This window comes from Lepisosteus oculatus, chromosome 3, assembly GCF_040954835.1.
Source record: "Lepisosteus oculatus isolate fLepOcu1 chromosome 3, fLepOcu1.hap2, whole genome shotgun sequence".
Lineage (NCBI taxonomy): Eukaryota > Metazoa > Chordata > Actinopteri > Semionotiformes > Lepisosteidae > Lepisosteus > Lepisosteus oculatus.
The window spans coordinates 69,088,268-69,106,357 of record NC_090698.1 but is presented as its reverse complement, the minus strand read 5'-3'; the positions used below and the strand labels follow the sequence as shown (position 1 = coordinate 69,106,357).

Below are 18,090 nucleotides of genomic sequence, written 5' to 3'. Positions count from 1 at the left end.
TACAAGCCTTTCAAAGACAGTAATATCCCTGATATACTGAGAGTTGGAGGTGTATCATACTGCCCTGACACTGCTTGGGTGTGGCTCTTGAGGAAGAATTTGAGCATTTACCTTTTATAAGTGTGTAAGATAGTGACTGGCTTTGCTAATATGTCTTTTTACCTTGCAACAGTATGAAAGGACAATTACAAGCACATTATCTAGGAGCAGAGTGGTGGCACTGTGGCTGGCTCCACAGCTGTGGCTGGAAGGATGCTGGTTCAAATCCTGTGGCTGGCAGAAAAATCCTATACTGGTGGGCCCCTGAACAAGGCTCTTCACCCCAGCTGCTCCAGGGGTGCCATATAAACAACTGACCCTAAGCTTCTCTCCCTGTTGGTATGTCTCATGGAGAACAAGCTGGGATATGTGTAAAAGACTAATTTCTAATGCAAGAAATTGTATATGGCCAATAAAGTGATCTTCTGATTTGACATCTTGACGCTAATGCTAGAAACTGCAGAATGCCTAGCTCAATTTCACACCTTTCATTTATTTACTTCCTTTTGTCTGTATACAATGTCAAACTTAAGAATAAAGCAGTCAATTACAAAGGAGTGTTTGTAGAGAGAAAACAGCTCCTAATATGGAAATTTAGAATGAGCTAGCCTGAGTGGATTTGCTGTATAAAACCCACTGCATTGACAGATCTGTTTGAGAGGCTGCTCTCCGATCTGTATGATTGCATCCTCTCCATGTGCACGAATATAGGACTCTGCTGGACCACACCTAACCCGAGTGAAGAGTTTTCTCTTACACTCTTCAAACTGAGCAGCCAGACGGAATCATTAACAGCTAACAGCGCAATGCCTCAGAATCCAGCACTTGGCTGCCTCGCATTTATTGTTCTGTGTGTTCATTGTTCTGTACTATCTATTGCATGTTGTTGGCTGTGACTGTCATTATTTATGTACTGTGGTGTAATATACTGTGCTCATTGTGTGGTGTTGTCTGTTGTACTGTGCATGTCCTGAAGGAACAGTGTGGATAAGAATCCCAAGGTACATGTGCACATGGCAAAAAAACTCACTCTTTTATGTCCTCATCACAACCAGGGTCATCCTTTTCCTAGAACTGCAGAAGATAAGAGTCTGGCCGATGAAACGTAAATGTGGAAACTTTTTTCAAGACTTCAAACCTATTTTCTTTAATTAGCTCTCATATTTTTATTAGATTTTGCATTATCTGTCAAAAATAAATATGGTTACAGGACTTGCCTCTATAGTTTTGTGAATAAATGTACCTAATAATCTAAGTAATGTTGTCTTTGTACATCAGATCTGTGAACAGTGGGTAGTGGGCTTCTGTGGTAGTGCCAATATATAACACTGTGACTGGAGCTGTGATCTGCACCACACACAGCAGTGGAAAATTCTGAGGAACAACAGCTGTGACAGAGATCTACTGTACTCCTCCTTAAACACAGGTGATTGCAAAGAGTGACACAGGCTTCATGATGGAATCAGGTCTGGAAGGCGGACTGGCCTAGCAAATTCCAACGGTACAGTAGTCAGGCCACACTTGAATCGAGTTGAAGCTCGTATCCTTGGGTGGCAGAAGGACAAGGTCTCATCACCTCCCAGAAGCTTAGATCTAATATCTCCATAAGCTGTTCAATTCCTGACAAAGCAATTGTGGTCTTCAACTTGAGTAAAGCATGGTTAGGGACTGCTAGGGATGCAGCTTTAATAAATATACAGTATATGTAAACAAATAAATACACAAATTATAACCAACCATATGGACAGGGAAAAGCACTGTGCTACAAATACTGGCACGGCAACTTCAGTGTTCCAGGCTGGCTCCCTCGACATGCAGCATTGACAGACTGAGCTGAACTGCCTCTGATCAGGGTGTATGAAGGCAGAGACTACAGTGCTGCATCACGCCCTGTGAAAGCAACCATCCCAAGGACAGCAGGGGATGAGAGGGTAATTTCCACAGCAGTAGTTCTGTAAGGGCTCTTTCACCAGGACAGCTGTAGAAGGGCAGAGCTGGGCAGTATTCATGCAGAGGGCAACAGAGTCTCAACATCACTTTCTGGCTGCTGCATGCCTAACACTGCCTGTGCCTGTTGAAGTCTTCTGAGTACCCCCTCCAGTCTGGGCAGGGGGCTTCTTCTTGGGCAGGGGCTGTTTGGTTTTGCCCCTGAAGGCCCTGTTGGGGTCCAGTTTGTTGAGGAGGGGCTCTCCCTGATCAGTGAGAGGGTTGCCGTGAGAGATGAGGGGCCGATACAGGCAAGCCCACTGCTGTAGGGGGACAGACACATGAAATCAGGACAGTTCCTGAGAAACTGAAAAAAAACAGCAGGTGCAGGTACAGTGATCTTGTACTGAAGATCAGGTGCAATTAGCAAAGGTCATATATCACGGCTTTCATGGTTACAATACTGTCTATAGCAGAGGTGTAGAACCTGGGGTGGGGTGGGAGAGAGCATATAGATTATATCTGAAAGCACAAATGTTTAAACAAACAAGTTTAAAAATCGACTGTACAAATACTATTGTTGTTAATGGCAGCCTACAGAGGTCACCACAAAAGCCCCACATTTTTAAAAATAAGGAACCTTTTGGTGCTCTCCAGCTTCTTGCTGTGTTCTGCAACTCTTTGACATGCCAATTTCATTTCAATGGGCTCTGTAGTTATATGCCAATTCAGTGTTGGCTCTGCTGCTCTGAAGGCAGTCAAATGAATGAAAATTAATCACAAAAAACATTCATGCACTAAACTGAATAAAGATGTTCTTATTTCTAACTGGTGTTTACATTAAATTCTTTTTTAAAAGTCTAATATTGAGTTGTGTTAAAGGCTTATACTGTATATGCTTCAGATCTTTGAAGAGGACACAGCTGGTTTGTTTCTTGGCTTCATACGTACTGGATATATCACTATTCGTTGTTTCAGAAGAAAACTGAATGCAGTAATGAGGCGAGGGTTATATCCTTTCGTTAGTATTAGCTTAAGTCAAACAAAAATGCTGAAGTTCCCTCTACTGACAAATGATTGAAGCACAATAAAAGAAAAGGATGTCAGGGTATGAAAATTTACAGGAACATCTGATGTGCTGTAAAACAAGCGCACAATTTCTGAGAAAACAGATCGTTTCTGGAGTAACAAGATATAAATGATTCATTCAGTGCTAAATGTCAACAGTCTTTGTAATAATTCTGAAAGTTAATACAGTGATTTTTAGTACTGTCATTCCACCATCAACTTGATTTCATATCCTGCGTGTTCATTTGGAACGTGGGTGATTCTCATCACCAACAGAAGAAAAGATCTGATGAATATTAATTCACCCTAGTAAAACCCATCGTTCACCTTAAATGTCAATAAATCTTTTTTAGAAGCTGAATCATTTTTAAACAGACATGTTTCAGATAGGTTGGTGGTGTATATAACGGGCAAGCACTGCAAGGCTATAACATAACTATACATACAATAGACACGTCTGGGTTTTTCAATTTCTCCTTTCCAGGATTAAATAAAATTCATTATTTATAGTCCTAAAACATAGCAAACTACCTGTCATAACAGTAATTAAAGTGGTTAAAGTGGAACAGTTTTATTTTGGACAAAATAGGATTCCTAAAAACACAGGATTTCTAATCTGTTTTTATTATCAAAGATTTTTCTTAACAAGGAAAACAATGGTAAAAGTATAAGAGTCGGGCCAGCTCGTGAGACGGCGGCACCAGTACAACAGCTGACGGCGGTCACGCCTGGGATCAAGCCCTTTCGCTGTGGCTGCTTCAGGCACCCCAGACCTGGAATTGGATCCAGGGCTCTGGCTCAAAATAAACGGTACAAAATGCCACAAAAATGCCACTGTGCCGCTGTACCACCCTGCACAGATTTCAAGGCTTTGAAGAAATAGGTTTTTGGTTCCGTGTTAACACCAAAAGGCAAGGAAATCGTAAATAACCCATAATTCATGCCTTTTCTTGTGAATACCAGGATAGTGGTGCAGGATATTTTACCTTTGCCTGAGGGCTGGGCCCGTACGGGGTGAATCTGTACTGCCACTCGGGCAGCCCCAGGTGGGTGATCATCAGTCTGTAGTAGGCAGTGAAGGAGGCAGCGAGGAAGTGCCAGTACAGGGCACGGTCCAGGAACCACACTTCACACTGCTCAGCCACAGCTCCTGTTGGACAGGGAGGGGGACAGGAAAAAGAGCAAATGAGAGGAGCGAGGTCACAGAGAGGGTGAAGAGAAGAGAGTGCACCCAAGGCACACTGACAAAGATGAAAAAAGGGGATAACCGTCCGAGAAAATGTGAGGCTAAAAAAGACTTTAACATTGTATTGGTCGCATTGTTCAGCCATTTTTTAGCCTAACGGATACTGAAGAAGTAGTCCACAAAGAACTGTGTGGGAAAATAAACATCTTCACATGACTGAAGTCAGTGTGAAATCATCATATAGCAAGTCCATGTGAACACTAGGAAGTGACTTCTGTGGGGTGGAGTCAATTTCGAGACAACTGAAACTCCTTTTTATTACAAGACAATTTCACTCCTTTGTCTTACAAAACTTAGTCCGAGAGACACATTGACATCCGTCGACGGGTGTGCTGGAAGATAGATTAATTAATTGTGATCGTTACTTGGCATCTGAAATTCCTTGCATACACTGCATGTATTCTGATTTAATAGTGCTATTTCTTCATTCTGAACCAACACCGGTAAAGAGAGGATGATACATTTGGGGTCTTCTGATCAAGGCCAGGACACTGGAACTAGGATGAGTCTGATTTCTAGAACGGTGGAGTAATTGGATTAGCTCACCCTGCTTGGACACAATGAATTTTATTTGTTTTTTGAATATTTATATGTAAATATAAATACTCTTTGTGTGTAGAATTACCTTCTTTGTAAGAATGATCTTTTCAGCAACATGTTTCCACTGGGTCGGCTTTTAAGATCACATGGCCTCAATGACGCTCAAATCTACATCCGCACCGAACATGAAATAGTTCAGTGAATACACAAACCTGAGCGAAGCACCACAGTGCCCTACCTGGTTTGGCGTTTGTGTACACGAGACAGACTCTGCCGCTCCCATTGCAAGGGTCCAGCTCAAACACGCGGCTTCGGGAGTCAAAATGGGGTTTCGCTGGCTGGCACTCTGCAGAACAGGAACATAAAGACGGTTACAAACGAATAGAGGCCTGTTTCGCCCCCTCAGCCCATTTGGAAGTGAATAAATTCCATGACCTCAGTCAGCAGCTCCCTGAAGGAAACCAGGGTTTTGGCTTCCCGAACACTCTCACACTCCTTTATTTAAAGAAGAGCTTTGTAGTCTTTAAGCTACACAAAACTGGGCCTGAGCATTTTCATGAGGGACCTTCATTTTCATTTCAATGCCCTAGTGTGTCAACAGAGGACACAGTGCAGTCGGTGAGATGAGACATTACACTGCTGTAAGAGAACATTGCTGAATTCCTACTCAGACTAGCAGAGTCTAGCCTGTCCAGCTCAGAATGTTATCTGCACGTCACCAGAGCAGCTCGGCACTTCAGTCTATAAAAACTGAAGAAATCTGTTATATAAATTCAAGGATGATTTATTACCATTATGTACTGCGTTACCTTGTCCATCGTCCTCGTAGTCCAGGTCTGCCAGTGTGGGGGAGCTGGGTAAGGAATACACCGAGGACTGGCACAAGGGCTGCAACTTCAGGACACTGTTTATTACCATAGAGCCCAGTGGAACTGGCTCACCTGGTGAACACACACATTGGCAAGCTAAAGCCCTGAGGGACGGCATACGTTATGGATAAAAAGGATTATGGTACATTTTAAAGCCTAAATGCTAAAATTATTAAGTTTCTTTCTTGGAGTGAAAAAGGAGTATTTAATTTTAATTTAAATATAGGACAAATGATTTTTACCTGGTTCTTGCTCATTGTTATATTTTTAGTGGAAAAAAGGGGAAAAGCAAAAAGGAGATGAAAAAAGGCTAATTGTATAACGCTACAGTAACAGCAGATTGACAGAAGGACATTCGTCCACCTATTTTCTACCCACTTCGCACAGGGTCGTACCTGAGCAGGAACCTATTCCTGCAAGAAATGGATACAAGGTGGAATACCAGGCTGTGACACCAGCGTATCACAGAGCAGACACTCACACCAGGGCCAATTTTCCCAGATGTCTTTTAAACTACCAGTATGTATCTGGACTGTGGAGGAAACCCAAGTACAAACTCCATGGAGACAGCAGCCCAGGAATTCAGCTTAGGCAGTGGTTACCATTAGTGCTAACTACTCCACCACTCTGCTGCACTGGAAAAAGAATGTTAACTGTAAAATGAAAACAAAAAGAAAGTGAAATTAATAAACACAACTGTTGACTTACTATCCAGCTTGGAGCTCCAAGAGAGTTGGAAGCCATCCATGGTGAGGTAGAAATCTTTCAGGTCCTCTGGCAGGACACAGCTGTTTCTCTGAAACACACAGCACAGCCCAGACTGAGCAACAGCACAGACACACAGCACAGTCCGGACTGAGCAACAGCACAGACACACAGCACAGTCCGGACTGAGCAACAGCACAGACACACAGCACAGCCCAGACTGAGCAACAGCACAGACACACAGCACAGCCCAGACTGAGCAACAGCGCAGACACACAGCACAGCCCAGACTGAGCAACAGCGCAGACACACAGCACAGTCCGGACTGAGCAACAGCACAGACACACAGCACAGTCCGGACTGAGCAACAGCACAGACACACAGCACAGCCCAGACTGAGCAACAGCACAGACACACAGCACAGCCCGGACTGAGCAACAGCGCAGACACACAGCACAGTCCGGACTGAGCAACAGCGCAGACACACAGCACAGTCCGGACTGAGCAACAGCACAGACACACAACACAGCCCGGACTGAGCAACAGCACAGACACACAGCACAGTCCGGACTGAGCAACAGCACAGACACACAGCACAGTCCGGACTGAGCAACAGCACAGACACACAACACAGCCCGGACTGAGCAACAGCACAGACACACAGCACAGTCCGGACTGAGCAACAGCGCAGACACACAGCACAGTCCGGACTGAGCAACAGCACAGACACACAGCCCAGTCCGGACTGAGCAACAGCGCAGACACACTGCACAGTCCGGACTGAGCAACAGCGCAGACACACATCCCAGTCCGGACTGAGCAACAGCGCAGACACACAGCACAGCCCAGACTGAGCAACAGCGCAGACACACAGCACAGTCCGGACTGAGCAACAGCGCAGACACACAGCACAGTCCGGACTGAGCAACAGCGCAGACACACAGCACAGTCCGGACTGAGCAACAGCGCAGACACACAGCCCAGTCCAGACTGAGCAACACCCGAGACACGCACAAACTGGCTCGAAGACGTCATCATTGCTCCTGCCGTTTGGAGTCCCACTCTGACCCTTTGCAGGACGGCCTTGAGGCCAACTTCCTTACACCCACCTGCTCCCAGGTCTGCAGTGTGTGGCGCTCCGCTGGTCCCCTCTCTACGAACCTCACGTCTGTCACTCCAGGGAAACTTTCTGCAATAACGTATAGACATGCAAAACACAAGACGGTGGAGATGTTCTGCATCTTTAAAACAGCGACGGAGGAGATGTCTTTTATATCTTTGAATGATAATCACATGGATTAGTAAGAGTCATAGGGTGAGCGAAAAGTGCATGCAACATTGTAATCGCCCCGTATTTAAACGAACTGTAATAAGTTTGTTTTATTGCAACTACAACTTTGATACAGGAGCAAAAGCTGACATAACGGTCTAACGCATCTTCTAAGTATTCGAATGGATCTGAGTATATGCTATTTACACATTCTATTCCAATTTAAATTAGCAATACAAAACGTGGGACTTGACGAAGAAACGCTTGAGCAACAACATCTCTTGCGCTCAACCACACGGTTACCACAGCAACGGGCCATGTTCACAGCTCACCCAACACACGGGTAATGCCCAGGGTCAGCCTTTCTACAAATTCCTTCACCTCACTCCCGCTCATCACTTCATCCATACTTAAACCACAAATGCCTATCAGCTCCAGTATTTATTAACTGGGATCCATTCACTGGTCCATGCGATATCTATTCCGGTTTTCCCGTTTCCAGGATATACAACAGCCTTGGTGATTTCTGGGAAATGTAGTCCTATTCCGGCTAAACCATGGCCCTCGCAGTATATCAAGGGGAAAACCAACGAGCTATTCTTAGCGGAGCGAACGGGAGCCGCGTAAGCTAAACACGACAAATCCCAGAATGCAAGTGACTCAACGCTGAAGATTGACACTCTTTCTATTGGCTGAAATTCCACGGATTTAGGGAACAGCCAATAAACATCCGCGAAGGAGGCGGGACCAACAAGAGCTCAGCTGCGCTTGGCTCGCTGGGAGTGGCGGTTGTTTCAATATGGCGGATGTTGCTGGTGGGGAGTCATCTGTACCTGGAATTTATTGGACTAAAGACAGTATCCTTATGAAACAAAAACTAAAGTACCGTTTATTTTTAGCTGTTATGCTTCAAGGGTGTGCCAAGTCTATTTGTATCTAGCGGAGTTTTGTTCTGGTTTATGACAATAGCTGTTACTAAGTGCAATATTACTTGTAACTTTGGATTGTCTCAGTATGTACAGTAACTGTATTAAGTTATATACAATTTTCACTAAGAGTTTCTTTTTCAGTTAAAACTGATTACAATTGTCGCCTTTGTCAGGAGGGGCAGTCTAGGACTTGGGTCAAAATGTGCCAACGTACCCCGTTAATTGTCACATTGATGCAGTTAATGGTAAAGCGAAGAACAAAAATATATTTCTAAACAATCGTTTTAAGTTAAGGGTTGTATTTTACAGGAAGGAGTAAGTAGCTATCGAATCCTTGTGGAATAATATAAGAATATTTAATCGTTGGCCTGTGTATATTTTAGTAACGTCGTCTTATTTTATCGCGTTTATGAACCTCAACACGAGCAAAACCAAATCGAGGTGTACATTGATCTTTAATTGGGACGACATCCGTGCCTCATTCATAATACGTAATTTATGATGATATGTGAACACTTGTTCCAGACGTTTGGTTATTGCTCTGGATGTTTAGTGCGTTGATTGTTTCAGTATAATTTCCACATCTGTGAATTAAAAACGAGTGGGGTTTCAAAACATCCCATTTACGACAAGGGTCGGTGTCGGTGTTTTAGCGCCTTGTCCTGTGTGTTATGATATCTAAATGCTTTTTTCGTTTTCTAAAAAAAAATCTTTAATCCCATAACCCACAGCATCTGACGAAGATCAGCCCATTGTGTTTGTCCCAGGTAGCTGTAAATGAACGTTTACATTTCTCTGTGAAGCAATTTTTTTTAACAATACAGCTGTTTTGGATTTCCTTCTGAAACATTAGATTGGATGATTGTATTTCTGTATCTCGTATCTGATTTAAATTGAGATGTCTTTGGCCTTGGGCATTAGGAATCGATCTCTTTGCCTTTAGCCACTAGAGGGTAGTGTTACTCTTTATTATTTTACTCTGAAACTTTTCTTTTTGTAAATCATTGAATTTAAGACTGAAGAATAATTGGTATCCAGCACGTCCAGGAAATGATCTTGTGTCATACGGCAATCCGCACATTATTGGAACTGTAATTAATATCCCAAGACTACTAATTAATTCTGTGGCATTTCAGATTGTCTGTGAAAGTGGGCGGTTTGTAAAAAACATTCATTGCCTTATTTCTGTAGGTGCCAATTGTGATTGACTTTATTTTAGGAATGCAGAAAATTCCAGAATTATAATCTGCACAATAACTACATGATGAGCTATTAAAATATCAAGAAGTGATTAATCCTATGTTGGTGAATAGAAAGTAAAAATATGTTGACTGGAGCTTCCTTCAGGAATGAAGGAGAAAAAGAAGAGCAGGATTGTAGAGCACAGGTGTGGGTAAGGAGAACTCAAGACAGAGCATGTGGAAAGGTGGCAGGTGAGAGAGTTCAATGCTAATCTGAGATTTTCCATTCGGGGCCTTCTCTTGCTACACCCCAAAGCTCTGGAATTCAACTCCTCTCACAGTCCGGGAGTCAGGCTCCTGGGGTTCATGACTGAGCCCTGGGTTTGATAGGGACATCCTTAATGACGCGGTGATACAGTGTCTTGCGGAACAGAGCCATCTGCAGTCTTCTTTTAAGTCTTGTCAAGATATTTTGAAACTAAAACCGACAGTCAGACGGCGAGCTTCAACTTGCTCGTGCCTCTTCACGGTTTTCTTGAGCTAAGAAAAGAGACAAAAGCTGTGATATACATAACCATGAAATAATTGGAAGTGTAAAATAAGTAGTAATGTGTACAAAGCTTAGTCTCTTTCAGAGCATTCAGGACAGGGACCCCAGATCCTATGGAACTGCTCCAGAGTGCCTGTCTTCTGTTTGTTGTTGTTCCAGTATGTACTTGGAGAACCGTTTTTTCTGAAGTCCTTGAGTTTTTGAAAAGAATTCCCCGTATGTCTTTGTGAGAACACAGGGTATAGAAGTCGACGTTCGTGTGAACAGCTGATATTCTGCCGTCTCTCGCTCTTAGCTGCACCAGGTTACCCTTATCCTTCAAATCGTAGAGTTTTGAAAACACCCTGTTGAAAATATAGGCAAGGTGACAAACAGGGAATTCCTGAGGGGAAACTCGCACTCTGGCTTTTGTTGCCTCCTAGGGATTCAGGGATTTGACATCATCACGTGCATGCTGCCACAGCTCCTACCTCAAATCCGTTTAGAATATCCTAAGAGAATCTGACCAGTAGTTCTCAACCACAGCTAGTACAGCTCAGCTACCCTGCGGCGAGATCGCTCTCCGGCGGGTCAAGATGTGCGTCTGTGCTCCTCGTCCCCGCAGGCCTGACGAGCCAAGCGAACATGCGAATGGGGGTGAAGCCGAAAGCGGGTAGCAGTGAGGAGAGGCTGGGGAAGCGGCAAGCGGCTTCCAGGCAATCTCAGGATACCCCTCAATCCCAGAAGCCACTGGATCGTCCCCTGGCCGCTGGCACGGTCCAGATGCAGACTTTATGGGGGTTGACTCCAAGCCTGGCTGGACAACAGGTATTCCCTCATGTGCCCTCGTTTGCACCCTACATGGAGGATTAAGCACCGATTCAGTCTCCTGGTCAGATGTATTTTTGATGAGATTAAGAGTGATGATTAGAATGCGGCTTTAATTGATATATGCATCTTTTTATTAATGGTGTGGTGTTTGAGAAGAAAAAAAGAGCCCACGGTACATCTCCCCCACTCAAAAGATATTAAGGGTATACAGTATGACGCATTGAATCTCAGTTCTCTTGACAGTTTTTTAAGGCTGATTTTCCACTGTGATGTCATTCCTCTCCTGCAGGGGGCGTGTGATGCAGCGGAGGGCAGGAGCGCCTCCCTCAAAGACCTTTGCCCTGAGGACAAACGGCGCATTGCCAACCTCATCCAGGAGCTGGCCAGGTACTTTACTGTCAACCACAGTATTAACAGAAAGGAACTGAGGTCAGCACATCATAATAATTCTTTACACTTATACTGTGCTCTTCTCGACACTCCACTCAAAGCAATCAAAAAATAGTGCACTAGTATGCTCCCTACACTCCAGCTCTCAGTGGGGAGGAGAAGAGAGTGATGAAACTAACTCATAGATGGGGATTATTAGGAGGCCATGATAGGTAAGGGCCAGGATGCTGGGGTAACACCCCTACTCTTTTCGAGAAATGCCCCGGGATTTTTAACAACCACATAGTCGGGACCTTGATTTAACGTCTCATCCGTCTCATCCCCATCACTATACTGGGGCATTAGGACCCATGCAGACCACAGACAGAGCGCCCCCTGCTGGCCCCACTAACACCTCTTCCAGCAGCACCCTAAGTGTCTTCGTGGAGGTCTCCCGTCCAGGTACTGACACCTGCTGAGCTTCAGTGGGTTGCCAGCTGTGAGTTGCAGGCTGATATGGCTGCTGGCACATGTGGGGACAGTTTCATGTTGGTATCTATTGCCCTGTTCTTATAGGGTGCTCAGTTCCAAATACACGTAAGTGTCAATGCATAATAAATCAAGGATTAAAAGCTTCGTAAATTGTGTCCTGTGTGTGTATTTTAGTTCAGTGAATGCTTGTGTACAGCCCTGTGCTCTGCCTGGCTGTTCTGCAGGGTGAGCGAGGAGAAGGATGAGACCGTGGAGAGACTGAGAGTGGAGCAGCAGACCTTTGAGAAGAAGATCCAGCAGCTGGAGGGGCAGAACCAACTCATCATTCAGGAAAGAGAGAATATCCTTTTACACCGTGTAAGGGTTGGGGTCTGATAAGCATTTAATCTTATAAGCATTTCATTGCACTTGTGTATATGACAAACGAACCGAACTGATTTCAGTCTTTCAGTTCCAATTCTTTCCTCAAGCCCATTTCTGATTTCAATTCAGTGAATGTAAAATAAAGAATTCCAACTTGGAACTGGATTTAAAGAGGTAATTGGAATAGAAAAACTGGAATTGACCTCATCCTATATTATCAAGTATAAAACTGGGCCTGATGTTGCTTCTTTGGCTTGCAGGGCTAAGGGGCTTGTTAATGTTATAGCTATGGTTTTTGCTATTCTCGCATGCAGTGCTACTGGATGGGCCAGTGATGGTGTACTTTCTGACGGCAGGTCTACCTTTTAAATTGTGATTTGTACTGTATACGTCTCCAGCAATGTCTCTGCTGAACTGTCTCATTCTAAATTAAAATAACTAGAAGCTATTTGTAAGTGAGACTTACTGTTTAGGCATAGACATCTGCAAAGGCGCTTTTGCTGTAGCTTTAATTGCAAAACAAAATTAAATGATAAAATCACTTTCTTTCTGATAGGTGTTCGGGTTTACCTAGACACCCTGGTATTGATTTAAACTGCTTACTCGGTCTTTTTTACGCTACATCATGAAGTAATCCAGACACTGGAAACACTGCTAAAGAAGCATTATTTAATACTTGCTGCCTGACTGAAAATATGTTGGTATTAAACGAATTTAATATCTAGAAAGGTCTTTTGATTTAACTGAGACTGGACATCAAAATGGCACCTGTTGCTAGATCAGTTTGTTTCTCTTGGGTACTGTTTAAAACAATTGCATACTTCTGGTAGAGGGGATGGGTTGATAGTCATACAGCAGCTTGTCTTTCCTGTATCAGGTTTTAAATCATTTGAATGAATGGCTATATAGCTCTTGTCTAACCTTTCTCTGGTAATGGTGCTTCTATACAGGTCACAGGTTCTATACGGATATGATTTAAAGGATTTAGTGATGTTGAGTCCTCTGCGCTATATCTCAGTGCTACCCTGTGCTCTCCTGAATTATTTTGCCTTTACTCTACATGCGTTTACTGCACAAACACGACAGAGCACACACACTGTACATTATCACCTGGGGCCTTCTTGGTAGGGAGATGCATGTCTTTGAACTGGGGACATGGGAGCCATTTTATTTTGATCTGGATGTTCTGGTAACTATTCATAAACTCAAGAATTCAGATCTGTTGATATCAGAATTGCTCCAATCCAATTGAAGATCTCCTCTTTCCTCAGGTGAAGAGAAGTGTAGAGGACCTTTAGAGAATGAGGGGTCAAAGCTGAAAGAAAATGCTCTCCACCCTGAAAATGAATGATTACATTCTGAAAACACAGTTTTAAAACTGGACATGTTACCTAAATATGAAGCAATAACAAAAGCAGTTCATGGATATACAACAAAGTTTATTTGTATTATTTCCACATTTCATCAATTTAGTCCATCCAAACCAGTATCTATCTTAAAAATACCAGTATTTTGGTAGAATACATGTGCCTTTGTTTGTAGATGGGTGGGTCTGCCATTGTTTGTAGCAAGCTCAGCCAGCTAGGTTTGAGGATATGTTTTCTTTAAAGTTTAACCATGGGTTTTATCTTTATGTCAGAGCTAAACTATAAAAGTTTCATTTGCATGTCATGAAATCTATTGACATCAATAGATACGTAGATGGAGGGATGCTGGTCTCATTTTTCATTTATCTTCAAGCAACATCGACAATCATATTAATATACAAGGTCATCATTCTGTGGGGAGCAAATTGAAGAATGGATTCAACATCTCTTGAGAACAGTACTCCAGAAGAGTATTGTCTAATTCGCTTTTCTTCTAAAATTAACTAACACCCTGAGTTGGATAGTATCTTGTGATTGCACTTGTGAGTATGTATTCTCATGCTTGGTGCACCTCACCTTGCTTTTCTTGAAGAATCTCCTCATCGTTTATGTGAAGTGGTCACTAAAGTACATGATTCTAGTCCCACTGCCTTCTTGTGCTCACTTTTTTCAGTTTTCTGTCTTGTTACACTCATCACCCCTTAATCATTAAGAGCTGGAATTGGTCCTTCGGCCCTTAAGCTTGTAGTTATCTCTGTTAAAAAATCGGTACACAGATTCCAGCCTGCTCAGTCATTTTCAGCCAGTAACTAACGTACCTTTTTTGGCAAAGGCTCTAGAATAGGAAGTTGTTATTGTTACAAACTCACTTAGCTGCAGATAATCTGTATGAGCCTCTTCAGTCTGGGTTCAGATCGATGAATAGAACAGAAACAGCTCTTGTTAGGATTACTAATGATCTGCTAATGACTGCTGAGTTAGTTTTTATGTCTGTTCAGATGGACCTCAGTGCTGCTTTTGATGCTGTCTATCATACTGTCTTGTTCAGGGCTGTCCAGTGCTGGTCCTGGAGGGCTGGTTCAGAAGAGCAAGTCTCAGCAGGTTTTTTAGATCTCTTTGAAGTACCAGTGCCTAAAGAGTTTGGGAGAGGCTGCAGTATTAGTCCCATTAAGCCACTATTGAGCTCATTCAGCTTTTTAAGGAGCTAAAACCTGCTAACACCAAGGCCTCCACTACCAGGATTGCCTATCTATGGTCTTGCTAAATAGGATCAAGAGGGTTGTTTGGAACTGCTTCATTGTGTTTTAAATCTTATCCAACTGACATAAAACTACAAAGTTGGTCATATGTGGCATCCTGTGAGGATGTTTTTGGTTATTCCTTTTATTAACTAAGTTGCCTTTGGTTCTGATTATTTGTATATATTCAAATGACAACAAAGTAGTTACTATGAAATCTGACGTTAGTCAAGCAACTATTGTGCCGCACTGCTTACACTGCACACTGATGTTAAAAAATGGATGCAGCAGAACTTCTCTCATATAATCTCTGAGCTCTCACTAAACCAAAATTGTGCAGACTGGCTCCCCAAATCAGTAACGCAGTGTCTCAACTTTAGGTTGACTAATTATTGTCCTGGAGTCAGTTGAAGTGCCGGGGAATCTTGGCGTCCTCTTTGATCGAACTATGCTTTTGAAGCTGGTGTTTACATGTTGAGAGGGTGTATGTTTTTGCTTTCCTGCAGGAATGCTAATGTATGCCTTTCGTCTTCTATGTTTGATTTATATTAAGTTCTTACCCCGTGGCTTCCTGTGAGTTTCAGAATAAACTTCAAAACAGTGCTGCTGACATGTGAAGCCCTGAACAGTTTGTCTCCTGATTTCATTGTTGAGCTGTTAATTTCTATACACATGCATGTTATTTGTGCTGTGTGGACTCGAGACTTTTCCAGTTCCGAACTGAGGCTGTCAACACAGTGATGCTTTCCTTTTCTGTTGTTCCAGCATAAAACATACGTCAGAGACTTGCAATTCAGTCAGCTCTTTCAAATGCTGTCTTAAAATGTACTTTTATACACTTAGTTTTTTTTTTAATAAAATGCTTTGCGTTTTTTGTGAAAGGTATTATACAAAATGCTAGCACAGTACATTTCATGGTATTTGAGCTGCACTGATGTATTGCAACATATAGATGGCAGTGTTTACTTGTGTTTTCTTTTTTTCACTGGCTTTTGCTCTGTGATATTGGCTGTTACAGGGAGATTTCACATTTTCTGTGGCAGAAGACAAGTACTTTTTGAAACGTGCAGAGAAATCCAAGCCTATAAGGTGTAGGTAATCTTTAAAGTGCTAACACTCATTTCAACTGCCTGCTTTGTTTCTGGTTTGTGCTTAGATTATAATGGCATTCAAAATGAAAGTAGTAAGGGATTCTTGAGTTACGGGATACAAAATGCAGAAAAATATTAAACATTTTCATGGATTTGTGTCCAAAGGTATTTCTTGGTTAAAAAATAACATAGACTTGAAAATATATGTATCCAGTTGTTTTCGTAACCTTGCGCTGTATCATATCGGGCATGCTTAAAAACTCTTTCAGCGACTGCTAGTTTTTGGCTGGCGGTTCTGAAATCTCAAAGCGCCACTAATGGAAGTACAGCCTTTCCCTCTGTGGCAGCAGAACGTAGTGAAAGCAGCCTCCTCACACAAAATGAAAAGGACGCTGATGAAATGGTGCTTTCAAATCAAATGGGGTGTTTACAAAACATGCTAATGGCAGTGGCCTGATCCTTTTATGTTCTGAACCAACCAGGGGATGATTGTGTGACTTTGCAATTTTCTATCAATCAATCAGTTCTTCTTGTCATTTCTTAATGGTGTGCACCATCCCCAGCCTTTCTGCCGTGCCAGTTTGAAATTCAATATAATACAGGTCAAGAGTAATTAAGGCAGTGTAAGTATTGGTGTAGTGCTGGTGTGCAACGAGGCAATACAATTTAATAGACCAAATTAAATTAAGGTAATTTACACTAGGACTGCCAAACTGAAGATGCAGGTCTCAATGCGGTGCACTTAAACTTTCAAGCATTAATACAGGGGGAAAAAAGTTTAAAAGTTTGAATGGCTTTAAACTGTCAAACTCTATACAGATCAGATGGTTGATGTTTATAGAGCAGGTGACACTATGCATAGTATGGGTTCAAGGTAATTTTGCAGTGCACACCTTCTCAAAAGCACAAAATATAATCAGAATTAATTACTAGTCTGTGTCTTTCCTTCCTATTTTCCACAGAGAAATTTTAAGATGCAGGATTATAAAGCCATAATTTGCTACAAATAAAACTGTGTATAACTACAGTATATATATTCCTCTTCTCTGCAGTGAACTGAGAAAGTTTAAGGCTTTTTTATGCTTGGGAAAAACAAGATGCCACATCTCTAAATCTTCTCTAAAGTACGAATAAGAGGAACATGACATTCATGTAGTAGAGGGTTTCAAAAGGCAGATTTGTTTTTGTGTACGTTGGAAATAAGGCCCTTCTCTTAAGATCAGGCAAAGTTTGGATCTGCACAGCCATCTTTTCTCATTCTGTTGACAGGCCGTTTTATTTTGTAAGGATACAAAATCATTTTGTTTATCCATCCAAGTGTGCATGACGGCTTAATAGTCAGACATTAGAAAACACAAATCCTCACAGAGCATTGCTAAATTACGGAAGAGCATTGCTGCCACCAAGGAAAACAAATCCTTGCACTTACCTCGTAATTATGAGAGTAATTCTTGTGTACTTTGTGAGCACGTGATGGCACAATTGTCATATAATACCTATATCGCTATGTATATTGCATGATTGCACATAGAACCGTTCATAACGGAACCATCATTGCTTTGTTCTCTAAATCCCACAAAACTGGTCCTCATGCTTTTAATGATTATGTTCATATATGCTAAAAAATGCAAGATTTCATTATGACCAAACCCCAGTGGAAAGTAGATCTGTACAAATTCTGCAGCTCTGGGTATTGACACAATCGTTAAACCAAAAGTGCCAGCCAGGTTCAGGGTAACTTATCGATGTGTTCAGTGCACAATGTAACAGGTTGTACAGTAAATACACTGAAGTCATCATTGCTGTCTCGTAATTACAAGAGAAGGGGGCAAATTTCTTTTTCTCTTGGTGGCAGCAATGCACTTCCATAGTTAATGAAGTTTTTTGCTGTTAAACGTGGAAAGACCAAGCTTGTATATGCTTAAATTGTTCCATATTTACTTTTACATAGTGCAGAAGTTGTTTCTTTGTCTTAACGATTACTTCTATTGTCAGACTTCCAGTGTTATTTCAGTTAGTAGTCACATCTTTTGTGAC

The 18,090-nt window shown here is 42.4% G+C and overlaps 2 protein-coding genes across 7 annotated transcripts in view; one reads left to right on the top strand and one right to left on the bottom strand.

The window, feature by feature from the left end:
- Nucleotides 1-1,180: 1,180 nt before the first annotated feature.
- Nucleotides 1,181-8,169, bottom strand: tpgs2 (tubulin polyglutamylase complex subunit 2). 2 transcript variants are annotated; one of them, XM_069187445.1, is made up of 7 exons: nt 7,996-8,169; nt 7,503-7,582; nt 6,397-6,484; nt 5,611-5,760; nt 5,058-5,165; nt 4,020-4,183; nt 1,181-2,288 (listed from the first exon to the last, which is right to left on the bottom strand). In XM_069187445.1, the coding sequence occupies exons 1-7, from the start codon at nt 8,069-8,071 to the stop codon at nt 2,073-2,075; spliced, it is 882 nt and encodes a 293-aa protein (XP_069043546.1). In that variant the 5' UTR covers nt 8,072-8,169; the 3' UTR covers nt 1,181-2,072. The 2 variants fall into 2 exon arrangements, with proteins under 2 accessions (XP_069043546.1, XP_015219144.1); XM_015363658.2 differs by having other exon boundaries at nt 5,629-5,760.
- kiaa1328 (KIAA1328 ortholog) overlaps nt 8,056-18,090 on the top strand; it is a 47,756-nt gene continuing 37,721 nt past the window's right edge. The window contains exons 1-5 of one of the 5 annotated variants that reach the window (XM_015363618.2): nt 8,056-8,520; nt 9,324-9,359; nt 10,928-11,130; nt 11,423-11,520; nt 12,219-12,334. In XM_015363618.2, the coding sequence (XP_015219104.2) occupies nt 8,463-8,520; nt 9,324-9,359; nt 10,928-11,130; nt 11,423-11,520; nt 12,219-12,334 (511 nt within the window). In that variant the 5' untranslated portion in view covers nt 8,056-8,462. Of the gene's footprint in view, nt 8,521-9,323; nt 11,131-11,422; nt 11,521-12,218; nt 12,352-18,090 lie in introns of all 5 variants that reach the window. The other 4 variants (XM_015363636.2, XM_069187444.1, XM_015363628.2 and 1 more) reach the window with 4 other exon arrangements.

Bases quoted from the DNA above. Each gene is read 5' to 3' on its own strand.
- tpgs2 (XM_069187445.1), bottom strand. From the start codon at position 8,071: ATGGATGAAGTGATGAGCGGGAGTGAGGTGAAGGAATTTGTAGAAAGG. The intron at 6,485-7,502 runs GTGGGTGTAAGG...TGTGTGTTTCAG, and splicing joins CACTGCAGACCTGGGAGCAG to AGAAACAGCTGTGTCCTGCC. The intron at 5,761-6,396 runs GTAAGTCAACAG...TGTGTTCACCAG, and splicing joins TTGGAGCTCCAAGCTGGATA to GTGAGCCAGTTCCACTGGGC.